General features: G+C 41.3%; 1 protein-coding gene across 1 annotated transcript; it reads left to right on the forward strand.

Annotated features, from left to right (window-relative positions):
- The first annotated feature begins 7,083 nt into the window (after positions 1-7,083).
- Positions 7,084-14,491, forward strand: CUNH6orf62 (chromosome unknown C6orf62 homolog). The gene is made up of 5 exons (XM_057366624.1): positions 7,084-9,281; positions 10,952-11,128; positions 11,714-11,836; positions 12,574-12,708; positions 13,196-14,491. Exons 1-5 carry the CDS (start codon positions 9,153-9,155, stop codon positions 13,319-13,321), a joined length of 690 nt encoding a protein of 229 aa, XP_057222607.1. The 5' UTR covers positions 7,084-9,152; the 3' UTR covers positions 13,322-14,491.
- The last annotated feature ends 4,786 nt before the right edge of the window (positions 14,492-19,277 follow it).

Genomic DNA, 19,277 nt, shown 5'->3' on the forward strand with positions numbered 1-19,277 from the left:
TAGGCCACTGTTACAGACTGCTYTCCAGTTCTCTCTCCCAGGCCTACTTATCCATCCCTGACATGACAATTGTTCCATCTTCCTTCTCTTTTTGGGAACTGTATACCATTTGATTTGCCACTGCTGAAAAGTGGGCTGGCATTCCTGTGGAAAAATCTGCCATAATCCTGAGATCTTATTCTTGAGTGGTAGTCAGTTCAAAATTTGTCACTCAAAGTGTGAAACTAAGATTTTTTTTTTCTTGTGCATATTATTTGATGTTTATCTACATTGCAGTATTTATTTATCTACAATACAGTTTCATTGTTGTATTTGCAAATCACTCAATTCCATAATGCCCTTCTGCAGTTTTTCAGTCAGGTCCCYTCCTGTTATCTTGAATACTATAGTGTCAGGAGCAAGCTGTGACCTCACTAAGCTTCATCTGCTATACAGAAAATGAAAATAACCCATGCAGAAATGTCATCTAAATTAATAATGCTCTGTTACAGTACTAAAAAAAAAAGTTAATGCTCTTAGGTTAGTTTAACTCTTGCTGATTCTGTAAGAAAATTTTAAGTTTATGGGTTTGAAAACACCAGCAGATATACTTAAATGGTTATTTACACACACAAATCTTACCAGCATTCAATGTCTTTCAGAAAAATCTTAATACAGATAGTGCCTATATGAGCACAATCAAAAAACATTAATGTTTTCATATTTTATGTTTTCTTATACAGAAATATAAAAATCCAATAAAAACTACACAAAACACTTAAATTAGAAACATGCATCGATTTATATCATGGATCATACGTAAGAGGCACTGTGTACATTTTATGGCTGCAATAAAATTCTTGTAAATACTGTGTTTTCAAGTGAAASTTTCTCAGAGATTACCTTCTCAAAATTCAGATTTTATTAATAAAAAGTTTTCAGGTGGATTTACAGTTCAGAAGCACAATAATTGCTTTTGGAGATGCTGGTAATTGGAAAGATCTGAGGTAATAGAAGATGGTTCCAATATGACAGTCCTGTCTGATTTTCCTTTTAATTTGTTCCTTATACTGGAGGCATACAATCTCGAGGTTTATTACAAAGCTGCCACTCCTTCAAYTTACCCAGCTGAAGAACCTGTCCTCTTGTGAACCACCGTGTCACAGAGTTCAGTTTCTTCAGTTTGAAAGATTTGTGAAAAACCCCATCACTGTCTCAGAAAGAACACTGAGAGTTTATTAGAACCTTATTCATGGCCTTAATTGTGGGAAACCAGTATAATGATATCAATGATAACAAAAAAAAAAGTTTTAAGGTTACTTTACTGCAATAATTCCCCTTTTTGTGGCCAAAAATTTAATTTAAATAGGAATTAGGGCAAAAATCTGTCAACTCAATTCTAGCAGAATACATTTTTCTTCAGATTGAGTGCACTATAATGCATTTCAGCTTGTTTGTTTCATAAAAAATAAAACCTGTCATGAATACTTATGACTATTTGTACTTCAAGTGAGCCTAAGCAAACATGCTGAGGTTTCCCATAGAGCTCAGCCAATTTTTTTTGATTATTCATGGCAGCAGAGAATGTGTACTTTTTAGAGCTTTTGTACTCCATTGCTGCTGATAAATGTTACCAGTTTTTACAGCCAATGACAACTGTAATAAAAAGCTTCTTTGGAGGATTTCATGTGCCTGGGAACATGGGAATAGGTGGGTCTCCAGCAACCTGGGGGCTCTGTATTGCTTACCTACCAKTGTGTGGGAACTTCCTAAGCATTGCACAGGGAGAGTCTGGGCTTGGCTATCTAAACCAAGTGCTGGCAAAGAGGTATTTCTACTTGACAGTGACATTGAGCCTATGACACACGGGAATGTCTCATCTCAGTCCTGCCCTGGCTGCAGCTCTGCAAAGGGTCGGGGGAAGGAAGCCCCGAGGCTGCCTTTGGAATCCCTGAATCAATAAAAAAGACCTGTGGCTCTTAGGGTCCCTCGCTCATGCTCTCTTGGSCCTTCTGTCCAGTATTTATTTCACGGATGAAAGGCCTCTCTGCACTCCAATGAGTGTCAGTAGGTGGCAGCGTGGCATCACGCTTCCCCTCCCTCTGCCTCTTGTTTTTCGGTCGTGCTTCGTGTGTTACCGACAAGAAATTCCCCGTTTGCCTTCTTTTGCCTGGCTTCATCAGCRTGGAAGGTTGCATGCTAATTAAACGCTGCCCGAAGAAAGTATTATATACACGGCACAATCTGGGTATAATTCTAATGCCAGCTGGTTTCGATGATAGCCACAGTTAATTATTAAATCTCTCCAGAGGACAAAATTTTCATGTATTAGAACAAAAGATTGACGTGTGAACAGTGATCCTGAGTATCTCAGAGGTGAAAAAATGAGAAGAAAAATCTACATCTCACTTGGTTATTTTTTTCCCTAGTTAAGTACTGTATGAGTCCCTAAGACATCCCTTAAAACACTTTTAGGTCCTAACCTATAGCTTTAAAAACATTATTTATACAAGTGCTTTAAGATTTAAAAATTAAACATGCTCTATAAATGCTACAAATTAATTATAAGCTACAGTTGTCTATAAGTGTTTCTTATTTACAGACAAAAAAAGAAAACAAATTTTTTCAAGTTTTACCCTTATTCTTGCAAGCATCTGCTGATCAAACACAAAACCTACAATAATAATAAACCAAATAAAATTGGTTATTTAGGACCAATACTTCACATGCCCAAGAACCTATGTCCCATTTTTATGACCACACCTCCCTGAAACTAGAAGGTGACACATAAGCAAGTGTCAAATGAAGCTTAATATTGTAGCAAAAGCTGAGCAGTGCTGTGCTAGTTTTAGCAGGGATAAAGTTAATTTTCTTCTGTCCACTGCTGTCCATAATGACAAGAGGTGGACAGTGGTGGACAACCCAAGTCATTCTATGAATCTGTGATTCTAACTGGGTTCAGAACACAATATAAGGAATGTTGTACACATTAAACACTGACATTTCTTTACACAAAAGCATTCCTGTTGAGCCTTAGAAACTCGTGTTTTCTCCGAAGGCAGAAAAGAGTGAATCAGTATGTTTTGAAGTATATGAAAGAGTTTTAATTACCAACTTATTTGTCTTGTTTGAATTCACAAAGAATTTCTAATTTATTTTAGTCAGACTAATTTATTTTAGTCTGATGCATAAATATTTGGCACTGAATTAATCATAGTTCTGCTTTTGAAGCAGTAGCTTCAGGGCTGATAGTACTTCTAACATACAGTACAGCATGTGTGGAACATACGTAAGACAGATAACAGAATCTATTTAAACTCTTCCTAARTATGTCCRTAACATATATAACAATTTGCAACAATCTATTAAAAACTAATTATTAACTGGAGATTCATAATTTTTATATAACTGATTATTAAGCTGGAAATAAAGAGCAGAGGCATTAGAGTACAGTTTTGCCCACATGCTTATGAGTAAGCATRTAATTCTGAAAACAGGAATTAGACTTCAAAATTGCAGAAATTTTAGGGAAAAGAAACTCAAAACAACAAGGTGTATTTATAAGGTTATAAATAGTTTTTAATTTACAGAAAAAGCACAATGTATTACTCAAATTAGTGCTTGATTTCACTGAAAACAGTGAAGATATGTAAACATGGTGACTAGAAAATACCAGTTTTTCAGAGAAGAAAAGCCAGCAACCATATATTCTAAATTTTCGTTGTTTCTCGAAACTTCACGAGTCACTTTGTCTCCCAAGGGATATACTTTTGCAACCACATCTTTCCTACCTTCACATAGGCCGTTGCCCATGCTGCTGGATTCTGTATTTCTGCAGGGTGGCAGAAATCCCAGTGGTGCTGGGATTTCTGGGTGCTGAGATCCCAGTCCCCAGAGGGGTCTGTGTGCACCTGRCTCCTCCCAGGGTACAGAACTGCAGCTACCTGGTGTCCTGCACAGTCCTCCTCCTCACTCTGGGGGAAAGCCTCAAGAGCACCAGCCAATGTGTCTGTGCTGTACTAACCAATTAGAAGCTGACCCACTCTGCTGACTGTTTTGCTCAGCCTGGATTTAATGTGCACAAGAAACACTATTTTTGCTGTGTTAATGGGATTTAAACCTAAAAAAAAAGAGAACTATTACTGCATATAATGCCACAACCTACTTGTCAGGTTTGTTTTGTACAACATGCACTTTTCTCTTTTCTCAGTGATAGTCCTTATATTGTTTTAAATTGGATTTGAAGARAGGCAGTCTGTCATTGGATGAAGTATTGTTATTGCAAAATATGCACCCAGCTTTCAGGTCCACAAGCTTCTCTTATAAATGATGCAGCATTGCATAACCAGTATGAAGCATAACAATAATAAGCAATTATCCAGTCAAGAGAATTATGGATCAATAGCATACAAATATTTATTTTGCAAAGTCTTAACTCTCCTTCCATTCAGTAAGAGATATGACTTTTCAACATATATTTTAACTAAGATGATACTTTTCTGCTCTATGAGCTTCATCATTGTGCATGATGAAGGAAAAGAAGCACAACTACATAAAAGTAGGACAAGACTCAACCATTACTCATGAATTTAATARTGCAAATATTTCTGCATGYAAATGTATAATAAACATACTTGGTTTGGTTAAGGCACTCATTTGTGTAAATGTCGTCAGGGTACCTTTACTAGCCAGTGAGCAAAAGGGAAAAAAACATTTCTCTGAGATTGCTAAAGAAAGGAAGTTGTCTATATAAGGAGGAGCAGCAGTCTCCACAGAAGGAACCTGGAGTGATTCCAGCTCCCCATCCCTTTCTGAAAGAATTTGAGCAGCCTGAGTTTGCAGAAGACAGGTGGTGGTGGCTCCTTAATACAYAATACTTTGTACTTGATTTCCCTTTTCCTTGACACAGGCGCGCACACACACATATATATGTATATATATTTAATCTAAGTATTCATATTCCTATCCTCATAGAAAACCCTCCAGAAGAAAAACTACTCTTACGCCAGCACTACATTTGACGAAATTTTTTGGATGCTTCCTCAACCTGGGGCTAGGCAGCTGCCTGATCCCTTGTGACTGCATCCCTACACTCCAAAGGGCAGCTGGAGTCACTGGGCTGGAAGAAAACTCSTTCTTTTCTCCTCTGCAGGTGGGCAAGGTGCCAGTTCCCTCCGCCGGCCTTCTGTGCCGGGGCAATCCCCACGTCAAGCGGTGCTGCAGAGCCGAGCCTTCTGTGCCGGCACAAAGAGGGTCACAGGCCAAGTGTGAGTCATGGCTTAAAATAGCAGCGGGCACAAGACTGCAGCACAAAATGTCACACAGGGCAGCGTGGAAAACAAAACTGGACAAAACTGGCTGGGAGAGCGGTTATCTAAACGCGGCTCTCCTTAAGGACAGTCTTATGTTATAGTTAAAAATCTCTGCTATTCTGAAATAGCCATRGAAGTGCAGAGCTAATGTAATCCTCCTATTTAGCTGCCTTGCTTTTCATCACCAAATAAAGGGTTATTTTCCATAGGCGTCGCCCATTAGGACTGAACAGCAATCTCTAAGTAAAAATTATCTGTTTCTGTTCTGTTCTTGTTCAAACAACAGAGGAATGTTCTGGGCAATGCCTGCGTCAGGGAAAGCAAGAAGAGTGTTTGCATCAGAGTCTGAGTAACACCTGGGCAAGATAATGATGTCCAAGAGGGTGCCACACAGCTCCTGCCTAGGAGAGAGGTGTCCGAGGGAAACTGTAGAGAAAAGGTGTGCTAAAGGAAAATAACTAATTTGAGGGTCAGGCGAGAACAAGAGGGATCAGCAGGGACAAGTAAGAGACTGGGGGAACAAAGATTGAAATACGGAATTACTGTAGAGTGCCATCACCATGCTGCATGGGCTTTGAAACGCGATCAAATGAGAGAGACGGTGCCCGCACTTGTCTTGTGCCCGTAATCTCAGTAACATCGCCGCTGTTGCGGTGAGTCACAGGCGCCAGATCCAGGGAAAGGTGGGGGAGATGCGCTCAGCCATGGTGGCAGCCTGAGCCTTGCTGGGGCACAAACCAGCAGCTCACACCCTTGGGCTCCCCGGTGCGAAGCTGCGCTGCCGGGCGCTGCGGGAGCAGTCCGGAGGATGTTGGCCGGCCAGCTTTCGGGCAAGGGGTGGGCCAGCAAATGCCCGGGACCAGTTGATGATGGCAATTCCTCCTGCTCGCCCTGGGCCTTCCCACAGGGAGAACGCTTAATAACACGCTCTRTGCTCGTTTCACTTCCATTGCTTCCATGGCATTCCTCCTCTCTTGCAGACAAGGGGAAGGGAAGGAGGCATAAGCCTGTCCTTGTAGTACAGAAATAAACCCGCTTCTCTCCAAGGATTAGGTTTGTGTCTCTGGAACAGCAATTACTTATTTACAAAACTTAGTCAGCCTCCTCGGGAAGCGCTGTGACCGCCACGGCGGAGCACGGACTGTCACACTGAGTGCTGTGGCGAGATAAGTGCTGCAGACTATGTCACCATGTCAGCTTTGAAYACATGTCGGACTTTAATTGCTGGTTTATTTAGTGTTACTTCTCCCATGTGGGACGGCCGAATACAAACTCCGACGGACCAAATTACGTAAAATGCCATTACAAGAGTTGTTTACCGATAACATCACCACGCTTAAGGCTGAAACAAGCTTGAGCATTCCCGTAAGGTGACGGGACTCGGGGAACAGGCGTTTGTCGGGAGGGAGGGAGKGAGGGGAGCTGSCCCCGGGAGGTACCACCTCGGGCGGGGAGAGCCATGGTACCACTGCCCCCCCCCCCCGAGAACGGCGTTGAGCAGCCCCATCCGGGTCCTTGTCCCGCGGACAMCACGCGGGGCGAGCGGGCGGTTACACGAGGCGTCACCGGAGGGGGGAGGGAAAAAAAGAGCAGGGAAGTGCAGATTTCTGGTGTGGTGAGGGCTCGGAGACGCTCCAGGCCGCTATTGTACTCTCCTTCCTGCCATTGTCGACAAGGCGTGTGCACGGTGGTTACCGGAGCTGAAGTCTACTGCCTGGACCACAACAGCGCGCCACTCCCCCGGAGGCGCGAACACTTGGTACGCGCCAGCGGTGCGGGTAGGGCGGCGCCTGTGTGACTCAGGCGCTGCCATTTTGAGGGGACGGTGGTGGCTGCGCACTTCTACTCCGCCCTTGCTCCGTGCCGAGGCACAGGCGCTCCCGCTCCCTCCTGCCCGCTCCTGCCGTCGACCTCGAGGACGTCCCGGGACTGCCTGGGCGAAAAGCGGCTCTCCTCAGCCCTTCCGTCATTCTTCCCGGCCGTCCCGGTCCTCCTTCGACGCCGCTCCAGGATCTCTATGCCCGTCGCCCTCCTCCGTAGGAGCCACTAGCTCAGGGACAGCGTCCTCCTCCTTCCGCCGCCGCCGCCGTCGCCTCTTCCTCCTCTCTCCGCCACCATTTCCCTACTCCCCGGCCTCGGGGCGCTGAGCTAGACTATGGGGACCAGGTCGGGGCCGAGCAGCGGCAGAGCGGGCGGCCCGGTCACCGTGTCCCCTGCGGCAGGGATGGGGGGGCTCCGCGGCTTCGTGGCTTTATCTTGACATGGCTCCTCTTCGTGCTGCCAGCACCGCCGCCACCTCCTCCTCCACTGCTCCTCCTGCGCCCGCCGGCTGCGGGTAGCGAGCGGGCCACGGTCCCGGGCTCTCGTCGGAGCCTCTSAGTCTCTTGCTTAACTGGGGGGGAAGCTTTGGGAGGGGTTCCTTTTTTTTTTGTTTTTGTTTTCCGTTGTTTTTTCCCGTTCTCTCCAGAGAGAGAAGGGGGAGAAATACTTCTTCCCCCTCCTCTTCTTAACCTGGTTCGGTGAATTTGCTAACCTAAAAACTTTTTAACCCCCACTAATCAAACACCTGGAGAGGGGAAAAAAATGTCTGGAGAGTGGAGGAAAATAACCTGATAATTGGGGAATTGGTTTTTTTCGGGGAGGGTGTTTTAGAGGTTTAAAATTGCAACCCCGATTGCAATTTAAAAAAAAAAAAAAACCTCGCAAAAAATTCTTGTCACCGAAAAGCAGGAGCAAAACACACTCSATGTTTTCGGAGTCGTGGCCATGAAGTGAGAGTGCAGAGAGGCGGTGCTGCTGTGGGTGTCCCGCTGCCCCGGGCGCGGCCGCCCTGCGTGCAGAGAGAGGCTGAAGGGAAAGCCAAGAGCGCCGGCCATGCTCAGCCTCGGCTGACTGTGCTCGCAGCACTTGCAGAGAGAGAGGGAAGGATCCCCGGGGGATCAGCAGCCCAGGGAGTGTATGAGGTGTCGGGGGATGTAGGGCTCTCCCACTGGTAGGGAGCCCGGGTTTGGGGCACCGATTCAGGTTTTAGTCTCTCGGTGAGATAATACTGTCTTTAGAACCCCTGTCCGCCCCTTGTCAATGGCCATCATGATCCCTCTCCTYTTTGGCAGCAGTAGCCTCAGGGCAATGATGAGCAGGATGAAGTTAGAAATGACTCCGCTGTCTTTTCTCTTTGCTCCCCTGCAAACCAGCGCTGTGTTGTCTGTAGTTGATTTTGTTGTTGTTGGCGGCAGAGAAATGTCATACTTCCCGGGTTGTGCACTCCTCCTTTGCACCCTTTTCTCTGCTCTCCACCAAGTGTAATAATTCTAAAGAAAAAGACGGGCAACATAGCAATAGAGGAAGGCTGAGAATAATAATCAGTAGAGTCATGAATCTGGCTGGGGTAAAAAGCAATCTGTAATTTCAGCTTCGGTTTTTTTTTTTTTTTGTAAGCAGAGCAAAAGTACCCCCCCATGGATTGGGCTTGTGCCAGCTGCTTTTTATTGTACACATAAATTGTGATAAGATTTGTTTGGGGTTTGATTTCTTTTTCTTCATTCTTACCCACTTATTCCTGCAGCGAAACTGTTCAAATTTTTCTCTTCAAAATTCTTTGGGTTTTTTTCCTTGATTTATTGTAAAACCTCTTGTCCAGCTATGGCTGGACAACTACTTTCTTTCTTTCTTGACCCCTCCAATACGACATTCTCGTAAAATACTGCCTGAGGTGCGGTTTTGGGTTACATTAGCGTTTGATCTATTCAGTCGTATTAGCAGGAATCAAACGACTTGTTTCTGTTGTACTTAAGTCTTACGAAAAGGTGCCCATAGTTTAGCTACAGTTTCCAAAGGCTTTAGTACCACCTGTATTACAAAATGGGGGACCCAAACTCCCGGAAGAAACAAGCTCTGAACAGACTTCGTGCTCAGCTTAGAAAGAAAAAAGAATCTTTAGCTGACCAGTTTGACTTCAAGATGTACATTGCCTTTGTGTTCAAAGACAAGGTAACTTGGTTTTAAAGTGTCTCTCTGTGTTGTCTGTTGCATGTTAAGTTGTCTGCAAAGTCTTGCTGCCTGGTTGCATCAAATGTTTTATACTTAATATCCATTGATTTATTATATTTTTTAAATTGCTAGTTCCTAAACTTAGTTTAGTTTGTCATCTTGTAGTTTGGTAAGGCAGAGGGTTCTAGTTCTTCATTAAAATGGTTACTTGGTAACTGCTGTATTGGGTAGATATTTTTGAAAGTTAACACCGTAACTCATTAGGCTCCATTGGAGTCTGACYTCCTGGCTGCGAACAGTTGAGCTGTGAAGGGAATCTGAGGTGGTTTCTGAGYGTGTTTATCTGGTGAAAGCAGAAAGACCTGGCAGTTGAAGGGAGGAGTCCTTAAATGTGATGTGGAAATGGCCCAAGTGCRCAGGCACATGTGGAACTGCTGCTACCATTTTGAAAGGGAGTGGGGAGGGCCAAGAGAAAATGTTCATTTGCTTGGCTGCCTCCTTTGCTGCTGGATGCTGCACATCTGGATGGGGAGCTGGGTCTTTCTAAAGCCAACTATAGACCCGCAGTTGTGGGAGAGTTTTTATCCAAAGAACGTTAAGAAAAGTAGGTACTTAAAGGAAGTGAATATGCTGAACAAATGATGAGGAAGCGAAGATAGAAGCAAATGGCAAGAGAACATAATGCACAAAATGCATGTATAGGACCACTGAAATKATTTAATTCCCTTAAATGTATAGTTTTAGGTGTAATAATTAGGTGTTTTTAATGAAGACTGTATCTTGAAAAGCTTTAAAATTTCTAAGTTCAGTTTGCTTTTGTTTGTCAGTTCCAGTGCAAGCAGAGATGGATATGTTGGGATATAATTTGAGTACTGTGTCATAGTAACATAGATATGAATGTTTAAGCAGTGGCAACAGTTACATTTTCTTAGATGACACAGCTTTAAGTCTTTTGGTTGGACATTGATACTACTACTTGATTGCTTTGTAGAAATACCTTGTAAATGCCTGTTTTAAATCCTCTTATATTTGCTTTTAYCACGGTGAACTGAAGAAATCCATCCCATACCAGTTTGCTTAAAGTAGAAGTTTAGCTCAAGTTAGCTTGGTCAGCAAATAGTTGCCTGTTATCTGTGTTCTGATGGGAGGGGGAGAAGGAGCGTTATTTGGTAAAAATATACTTTGTTTTTTAAGTAGGTCAAGACTTCTAATGAGCGGTAAGAAAGCTGTTAGAAACAGACARACCTTCAGTGATTTTACATTCTCATAATGTTTCGGCCTCTCTTGAGAGATGCTGAAATACTTATAGTGAGTATAAGTTACTTAGCAAATTAAAGTAGTCCTCCATTGAGAAGATTATAGCTAACTTCAGATGGGATCTCAGTCATCTGCTGTTAACAAATGTGGCATTGAAAGATTTCACTTTCCATAAAAGGCCAGCTGAAAAAAAAATTGAAAGGGGAAAAAAGGTATTACTTGGTTGGCAGAGAGAAGCTTGCAGAGGCTCTTGGTCATCYGAAAGTCATGTATTTTGCTTGAGGAAGGGGCAATTCTGTTAATGTTTAGATAGAATTTTAGTGTTTGCAAGATTGATATTTTAGTGTTTAAACTGTTACCTATAATTTCCTTGAAAGGACTGTAATCTTAATGTAATCTGTGCTTTTTTTTAGAAGAAAAAGTCAGCGCTTTTTGAAGTGTCTGAAGTGATACCAGTCATGACCAATAACTATGAAGAAAATATCCTGAAAGGTGTGCGGGATTCCAGCTATTCTTTGGAAAGTTCCTTAGAGCTTCTGCAGAAGGATGTAGTACAGCTCCATGCACCCCGCTACCAGTCTATGCGCAGGGTAAGGCTCCTTTTCACACTTGCTGAATTACACTTTTTCAACAYTTGTGCTTTTCCTTGTGAACCTTATGGCTAATCCTGCCTTTTTTATTTTCTCAACTAATTTGCTGCACGACAGCTCTGTGGAGCTGTGTTTATGGGGTGTAGTTTGAAGGGTAGCGGTGGGGTAATAACAGTTTTGAAACTGTTTAAATATGTAGTTCTTAAGCTTTACCTTTCATTTGTCTCATTCAGAGATGTGCCTTGGGAATTGTGTCTTCTTGCCATCTTTGTCCTTCAGRAGGCATGTGTTAATAATTCTTGCAACAACTCCCACTGTACAACTAAGTGATTTTGCTTTATGAATATTGGAAGACAGACTTTGCTAGTGTTTTCTTAAAGTTGTAGTTTATATTAAGTAGGTACTGATATTAAAATTCAGTGGGAAGCAAGGAAGACTTCAGTTGTGTTATTAGTAATAAAAATGGAAAATCAAACAAATGCTGTGTAAGTGTCATTTTTATAGTATGTGCCTGTAAAGATAAGTTGCTTATCTCTGTTTTTGACCACTGGAAGGAATGTAAGTACACAACTTTACTGCTCACAGGATGTGATCGGCTGTACCCAGGAGATGGACTTCATTCTATGGCCTCGTAATGATATTGAGAAGATAGTCTGTCTCCTGTTTTCTCGGTGGAAGGGATCTGATGAACCCTTTAGGCCTGTTCAGGTATTTGATTTTGGGTTTTCACTTCAGTATGTAATTTACTCCTGGAGGGAGTGTTCTGCTTAACCAATAAGTTGATAAGGTATGTGAGTTGTATGGTTATTAGAAAAATACGCTGTCTGGCTTTATTTAGAATGCAGTCAGTGTTTTGAATGCCAAATTCTGCCTCCTATCTTCAAGCACTGTTGCATTAGCCCTTCCACAGTGTAAGTTTCCAAAAGGCCTTTGCAAATGACATGTATGTATGAATGCATACAGTGTGTTTGTATTTGGAGAAGTGGATTAGATTTGCCTCTTAATACAACCAAATCTTTGTCTATATGTGATGGTGTTGTTAAGGTTCTGTCAGTATTCCAAGTTACTATATTTGATTAGATGGAAGAGTGAGATGGATGGAACCTTTGCATTATAATTTTGTCTAGAAATTGTTGCACAGGGATCTTCTGCCACAGGAAGGTAAATTGGTTTTTACATATACTGCAGGTAAAGTTGGACCTTTGAGTTGTGAATATGTCATTGCAATAGGCAGTGAAAAGCGTTGGCAGAATGAAATTAAGGGATTCTTTAAATTATGTCAAGACTCTTGTGCGTCACTGCCATGGTCCCCAGTTTCTGCTTTTCAGAATAGATTGAAGGAAAGAACAAAAGTTGTTGTAAAGCCCTAGATGAAAGGAAATTAATGGGTTACATGTAAGCTTTATCTTAGTAAATATTTTATTCCACTCCCTCACACCATGTAGGCCAAGTTTGAATTTCATCATGGTGACTATGAAAAACAGTTTCTGCATGTTCTGAGCCGAAAGGACAAGACTGGAATTGTTATCAACAACCCTAACCAGTCAGTGTTTCTCTTCATTGACAGACAGCACTTGCAGGTAAGCGTCTTTTGTCCTCATCTTAACAAGTGTTAATCATAAAAAGCTTTTTCTTCTGAGGAACATCAGTGATTTTGCTGCAAGCTACTCAAGTAAAAAAATGATCATGCATTTGTGATTGCATTTTGGCAGTTTCTGAGGAAACATGCTATAAATAGGATTCATGCATGCRAAAACTATGAGCCACACATGTGTTCACATAGAATTAATGTTCTTACATTAAAAATTATGTAAGTTTTCTAAAATAGGCCTAACAGTGTTTAGGAAAAATGAAAACATTGGGTTGGTTTGGGTGACAATCCAGAAATAATTCAAGTGAAGAATGAACAAAACAGTGAAAACATTTTATGCATTAGAGTTTGCAGACTAAGTTCAGGCTGTTTATATGTGTGAAACAGTGAATTTAAAATGTTTGTGGGGGCCTGCCTCTTAGTCCTGAGTTAACTTCTAGGCTTAATACGTTTTCTTTGGGTTTCTTCACCTTTAGACTCCAAAAAACAAAGCTACAATCTTCAAGTTATGCAGCATCTGCCTGTACCTGCCACAGGAGCAGCTCACTCACTGGACGGTTGGTACCATAGAGGATCACCTCCGTCCCTACATGCCAGAGTAAGGTACTGGCCAGCAAAATGGGGAAGATCACAGAATGCAGCAGTGGATTTTCACTTTCCCTCACCACTTTATTCTTTCCGAATTTAGAAGAAAATGGACTCATGTTCAGAACACTATACATTGTGAAACTTGATCATCCTGGATTTTTTTAATCATTTGTATCTCAGAACTTTGCAATTTTTTTTTTTAGATGTTTTCTGCATGGACCTTGTGAAAGAGAGGATGCTCTGCACACTTCTGCACAGCATCAGCATCTTACTAAAATGTGAAATGAAGGGACTGTACAATGAAACAAATGTATCTGAAAGCACAAGGTGATCATTTGTGGTGGTAYTCCCATTTGTGCTGGTCATGCCCCCTAACATCTCTAATGTTAACCATCAGTATTTTGAGGGTGAGAAGTGAATGTAATGGGTATAAAAGCCTTATACCTTTGCTGTTAATGATTGTATTGAAGAGCACTATCATTCATTCTAATGAACGAAGAAGTGGCTATTACAATAGGAAGTAAATGTGGGAAAGAAATCCTTTCTTTCTTTAAAAAAAGCATCTCATTTAATGTTTAGGCATTTTTTGCCTCTTTTATTTTGCTGGGCCATGTCTAAGTTTACTGGCACTTTTGTTTTGGATCTCTTTCCCCAAGTTGCTGTATAACTGTATGAAGGTATTCTTTTAAGTTGGATGCTTTTATACAGATGAGGCAGACCTGGAGTCTGAAGTTGCTAAAGCAGCTCAAAAAAAGGTAAAATAATAGCTGCAGAAACAATGTTGGTAGAGGATTATTTTTTCTTGAGAGTTGAGACTTGTAAACTTGCAGGTGAACTGTGCAGGAAATACTGGTTTCTAAAACATTTCTTATGGAAAACCCATCGAGGGTTTGGTTTTTTTTTTTCTTTTGGAATAGACATTATAAACCAATGTAAAATAGTGTTTGGAGTGTGAAAAGTTTGTTCTGACAGAACATTTTAAGATTGTGCAATGATAAAAGGAAGACTACTGTATAGTTTTGATGACAAAGAAGGCTCTGCTTAAGGGTTGAGTACTTTACTGGAGTAAAACTGCATAAGCCTACTCCCTTTGGATAAAACTAGTGCTTACCTGTTTAAAACTTGTATTTAGCTTTTGTTTGGAATTGGAAAAAAATTGGAAATTAAATAAATTAGGTGAAAGATGGCTGGTTTTATTTATGGAAATCTATTAATTGAATTTTAGTAGCATCTTGCATCTTAACAGTGTCACCTACTACCAACACTGAAAATTGTACAGACTGTAAAATATTAGGATCAGCAAAGATCTGTGGCACAGGTGTTCTTGCAGATGGGGGCCATATGTTTTGAAAAGCACTTGTCAGAAATATTAGCATTACTAGTATGTTATTGTATTGATACATAAGTATTTTTACTTCCTTGGTTATGAGTTCCTACAGGTTAATCTGAAACATCCTAGAAAAACACCACCTGAAAGCTTCAACTTAACTTTCATAGTTACCTTAAGTTACAAAGAAATACCTTGAAAAGCGCTAAGACTTTCTAAAATATTTAATAACAACCATACCTGCTAACAGTACCGAAAATTTCTCAACTTTAAGTGCCTCTTCTTTGAGTGATCTGCAAGGTATAATACAATGCATCTACATAAAGCTTGAGAGATGTTTTGTAGGATCTTAAACATTAAGGTTTCAGGAGTTTGGAATTTGCTTCCTAAGTGCCATCCTTTGTTCTTAATTTGTCATTTTAGACATCCTCACTGCCRTGAGAATAGGGCTGTAGTTACCTTGATTAGCAAAGCTACTGACAGCTCTTGCATTAGGAATTTTGGTTTTCTTCAATCCAGTTTCTCTTAGAAGAAGCCTCAAGATGTTGGCCTGAGTGGCTGTGTACAATGCTATTCAAGTGTCAGTAATTGTATGGATTTTTATTCTCTGTATTACAGGAAACAACGCATTCAGTTTAATTGCATTTTTAGTTTTCTATAAGGTCCATAAGACAGGCTGCTCATTYGTTCCTCATAATAAATAATACCGTGTTTTTTAGGAGAACACAGTTAGGATTAGAAGAAATAAAAAACTGGAATACTAATTTTGTTAAATGTGGCCTATACTACCCAGCTAGCAAACACTATGCTTTTGCTGTGTTATCAGAGTGAGTTGAGAGCCATCTGCATTGCCTAAGTAGTGTTGGGGGGGAAAGATAAAGGCTTTAGAGCATAAGAACCTTGAGGAATATGTGAGATTTTTTTTTGTATCATTTGGCATCTCAGAAGAGTTCCTCTCCCCTTTTGAGCTATCTCAAAAGGGATGGCTTTTGAGGGAAGAGATTAAAATCTTGTTCTAATGTTTTTCAATGGAACTTCCAGTTCAATCTCAGAATGTTCTTTGGTTAAGTTACTTCAGCAAAATGCCCTTCAGAAGTGAATGGAAGTAGTTTGTAAATCTAGCTTTTGGTTTTAGGCCCTTTTCTGTATCAGGTTAATGAATATTTGTAAATACAAAAAGGCTGTCATACAAGAAAGAATTTTAGTTACTACCTACTGTCAACTGCTTGTGTGTCTCCTTTGGACATACTAAAACCAAGAACTGAAATACACTCMATATTGCACCTGAATATGGGAGTTTAATCAGGCTGCTGCTTAAGGATTTGTTAGGAGAACTTGGTAAGTGCCAAGGGGACAGGCATAAATTAAGTAGACAGAAGGCAAATCTTTTACATCTCTGAATTGTCTGGTGAACGAAGYTTGTGTCAGGTGCTTCTTGAATGATGAGAAGCTTCTTAAATGTCATGGTCTTTACATGACTATGAAGTTTCTCTTCACTTCTTAAGCTTCTTCAGCTATGCAAGAGTTACCAAAATATGGTAAGATAGATAGAACTGCTGTACAAGTACTGCCAAAATGTAAAAGGACTGTAGTTAGTTTGCAGTTTATGTTCTTTGTGATGTTTGTCTCAAAAGTATAAGTTCCCTCTGAAAAGCTATAAAATAGCTTTAGTGTTTATGTTATAAATATGAAAATGTATCTGTTAAGTGATATACCAGGTAGTAGAAAAACATTTGGATTAGTCAGTGCTTCTCTTAAACAAGGAAAAAAATGGTTAAGCAATCGGTTACTAATCTCTGAGCATTGAAAGTTTTATATCAAAGGTACTGATTGCAAGTCCTTTTTTTAATCACAAAACGTTAAAGTCTGTTAGAAAAACAGCAGGTGGAAAGATGAAAATTCGGACTTGTAAAATTACTTAGACTTCTGAAAAACGGACATTTCTGAAAGACCTACTGGATTGTACTTCGAAAATACTGAGGATCAGCCTTCACTATGGTAAGTGGCCATGGTCCTTGGGCATAACAACGTCTTTTTCTTGACACGAAGGGCAAAGTATTAGTTTTGAAATTACTTTAAAATGTGCTACAAGTGCCATAAATGCTTGCTCCTTGGTCATACTTGCAGCTTGTGAGCTCTGCAGGCATCCTTCCCTTCCCTTCCCTTCCCTTCCCTTCCCTTCCCTTCCCTTCCCTTCCCTTCCCTTCCCTTCCCTTCCCTTCCCCTATTCTGCTGCCAGAACACTGCTTTTTCTTGCACTTGTGCTGAGTCTTAAGTTACTTGCAGTTACTGAACACCAGCTTACTTTGAATCAGGATCTGGGGGGTTGAACAGTGAGAAGAGTCACAGAAGGGTTTCCTTCCTTTTAACAGTCTAATGGACTGTTGGAGGCTTCATTTAAGATTGCATTAAGGTTTCTGCCATTGAGCATGATAGTTGAAGTCAAGAGTGAGTACATTTACATTCCCTAARCAGATAGACATGCCGTGTGAGTTTATTAGCCTAAAAAATCATCTCAGATTTTTCATTTTGCATTTATTGCAGCAGCAAATTCACAAGCTGCCTAAGCCTACAGATTTTGGAACAGCTTTCTGGAGTGAAATAGTAAGACAAAACACTATCGAAATCCTTTATATAAGGGAAAAAAAAGACTAGGATTGATGTTTGAGGAATGGTACTAGCCTGAATGGTTATTCTGGAATTATTTTGTGGAAATTTTCATTTCAGTGATCTTTACTCATGGTTTGGAGAGTGTGAGTTATAAGGCCCATATTAGTGTTTGTCCCTTAGTCTCATTAGCACCCAGARAGGACATTTCTCTGTGCAGGTGTTGCCTTCATTTGGACCTGTGCTACTTGATGCCATGCTTTGTGGTGTGAGAGCAAGGCCTCAGCATGTAGGTGCCGTCTGCACCTGTCAGCCTGGCAGGCTGAGACAGCAGCCCCTGCACTGGGACTGGAAGTTCCCTTAGCTTTTCCTGCTGTCATGCACCTGGGCTGCATGCTTTGTATTAGTTTGGTGTTCAAATCTTCCTTGTGGCRGTGTTCTTGGAGCAGAGTTGAACTCGAGCCTCTGGAGGAGGCTGCAATTGTGTCTCCAGCAGTGCTGCTTTCTGCTTTGTGCACTGCAGCTGGGAGGGAGCTCATGGGGCTCACCGGGTAGTGCTGTGCATCAGCTCTACAGGTTAACTAAAGCTAAGTAATTTCTCTTCTGCATGGGTGACTGAAATGCTTTTTAGGGCTGAAGATATCCGTGGCCTACTTCTGCTTGAAAAGGATTTACATATGGAAAGGTCCCTTAATTTAAGCACAATTACTGTATGCTAGAGCACCCACTAAACAAATTGCGCTTCTGGACTCCTGAAATATATTCAAGCAGCTACTGCTTTTAAGCAAAAGAAATCCAAAGATCCAAAATTTTACTACAGTGATACAAACCCCAGGTRCTGTCTTAGTAAACAAAAATAGGAGTCTTTGTTTGGTGGAGTTAATTYGGTTTTGTTTTTTTTCCCTGAAGAAGATGTCTTGTTTGATAATAGCTAGCAGGTAATTTATTCTCTTTTAAGCAATAATTGTCTATGGTGCTGTGTACCACAGCCATGGCAGCTTGGGATCAGGGTCTGGTGGTAGCAGTTGTTCAGTGAATGTATTATGAAATCACTGTCATCATGTTGTCTCTGAACTGAAGTAGCAAAATAGGCATCTAAGTGCTTTTTTTATTCCCATGGACATTGAGGTAAGAGAGAGGTTTGGGAGGTTCTGGCTAAATGGTTTCTGCAGATGGAAATTTCTAAAATTGGGAATGATATAATACAGTTGGAAATTCTTCCGTATGTCCTGGCAGAGTGTCAGAGCCAGTCAATGAAGCTGAAGAGATTTGAACTGCTGTTCAAAACAGTTACTTAACAGCCTAATTCACCTCACATCCCTGCCCCCCTGCTCCATCCCCTTTAGGTGGTGATGTTTGTGAATTTGAGAACTGTAAACCAGCAGCTCAGCCATGAGACCCCTGTGACAAGGTGGCTCAACCAAAGAGACTGAGAAGGAGTTCTGATAGTTCCAACACTTGTTTCAGCAGTGACACCCTTCCTTACCTTTGCCCTAGTTTATCACTGACAAGATGAGTCTTCCCAAGAGCTGGAATCCTTAATAAGCAAACCTTCTCACTGCATCTTAATCTGTGATCTGTATTTGCCCTGATTAGCATCTGAACCCCTGGCTTCAAATGCCAGTGGGAACAAGTCTGTTCTGATTCCTTATTTTCTCAAGGCATCTGTGAAGCACTGCTGTACATGGTGCAAGCTCATGGGTGTCAGTCTGAATGTATTTGTGCAATAGTGATGTGAAWCCAGCATGGAACACTTGGCTGGCCAGGGTACTGCATGAAGTGGGAAGCTGAAGTTACTTCCACTGAGAAAAGAGAAACTGTTCCTCAACATATTTCATACCATTATGCAGCCTCCTTAAGAACAGACATCTACACAYAAGTATGACCTGCGTGTTTGGTATGTTTAAAAAAAACCACAACAAACTGCAATATGGGAGGGCTGGTCTCATTTTCAGCTGTGAGATAGGGAACTTGCAGTTGTCTGTCAGTTACTRGATATGTAATGCTGGTATACTATAAAGATTCACAAGATGAGC

The sequence above is a fragment of the Malurus melanocephalus genome, unplaced genomic scaffold (assembly GCF_030028575.1).
Source record: "Malurus melanocephalus ecotype Western Australia unplaced genomic scaffold, MMel_1.1 scaffold_69, whole genome shotgun sequence".
NCBI lineage: Eukaryota > Metazoa > Chordata > Aves > Passeriformes > Maluridae > Malurus > Malurus melanocephalus.

What these genes read in the sequence shown, in the direction of transcription:
- CUNH6orf62 (XM_057366624.1), top strand. Translation starts at nt 9,153, where the DNA reads ATGGGGGACCCAAACTCCCGGAAGAAACAAGCTCTGAACAGACTTCGT. An exon ending in GCTACCAGTCTATGCGCAGG is followed by an intron (nt 11,129 to 11,713) that starts GTAAGGCTCCTT and finishes TACTGCTCACAG; the next exon opens with GATGTGATCGGCTGTACCCA. An exon ending in AACCCTTTAGGCCTGTTCAG is followed by an intron (nt 11,837 to 12,573) that starts GTATTTGATTTT and finishes CACACCATGTAG; the next exon opens with GCCAAGTTTGAATTTCATCA.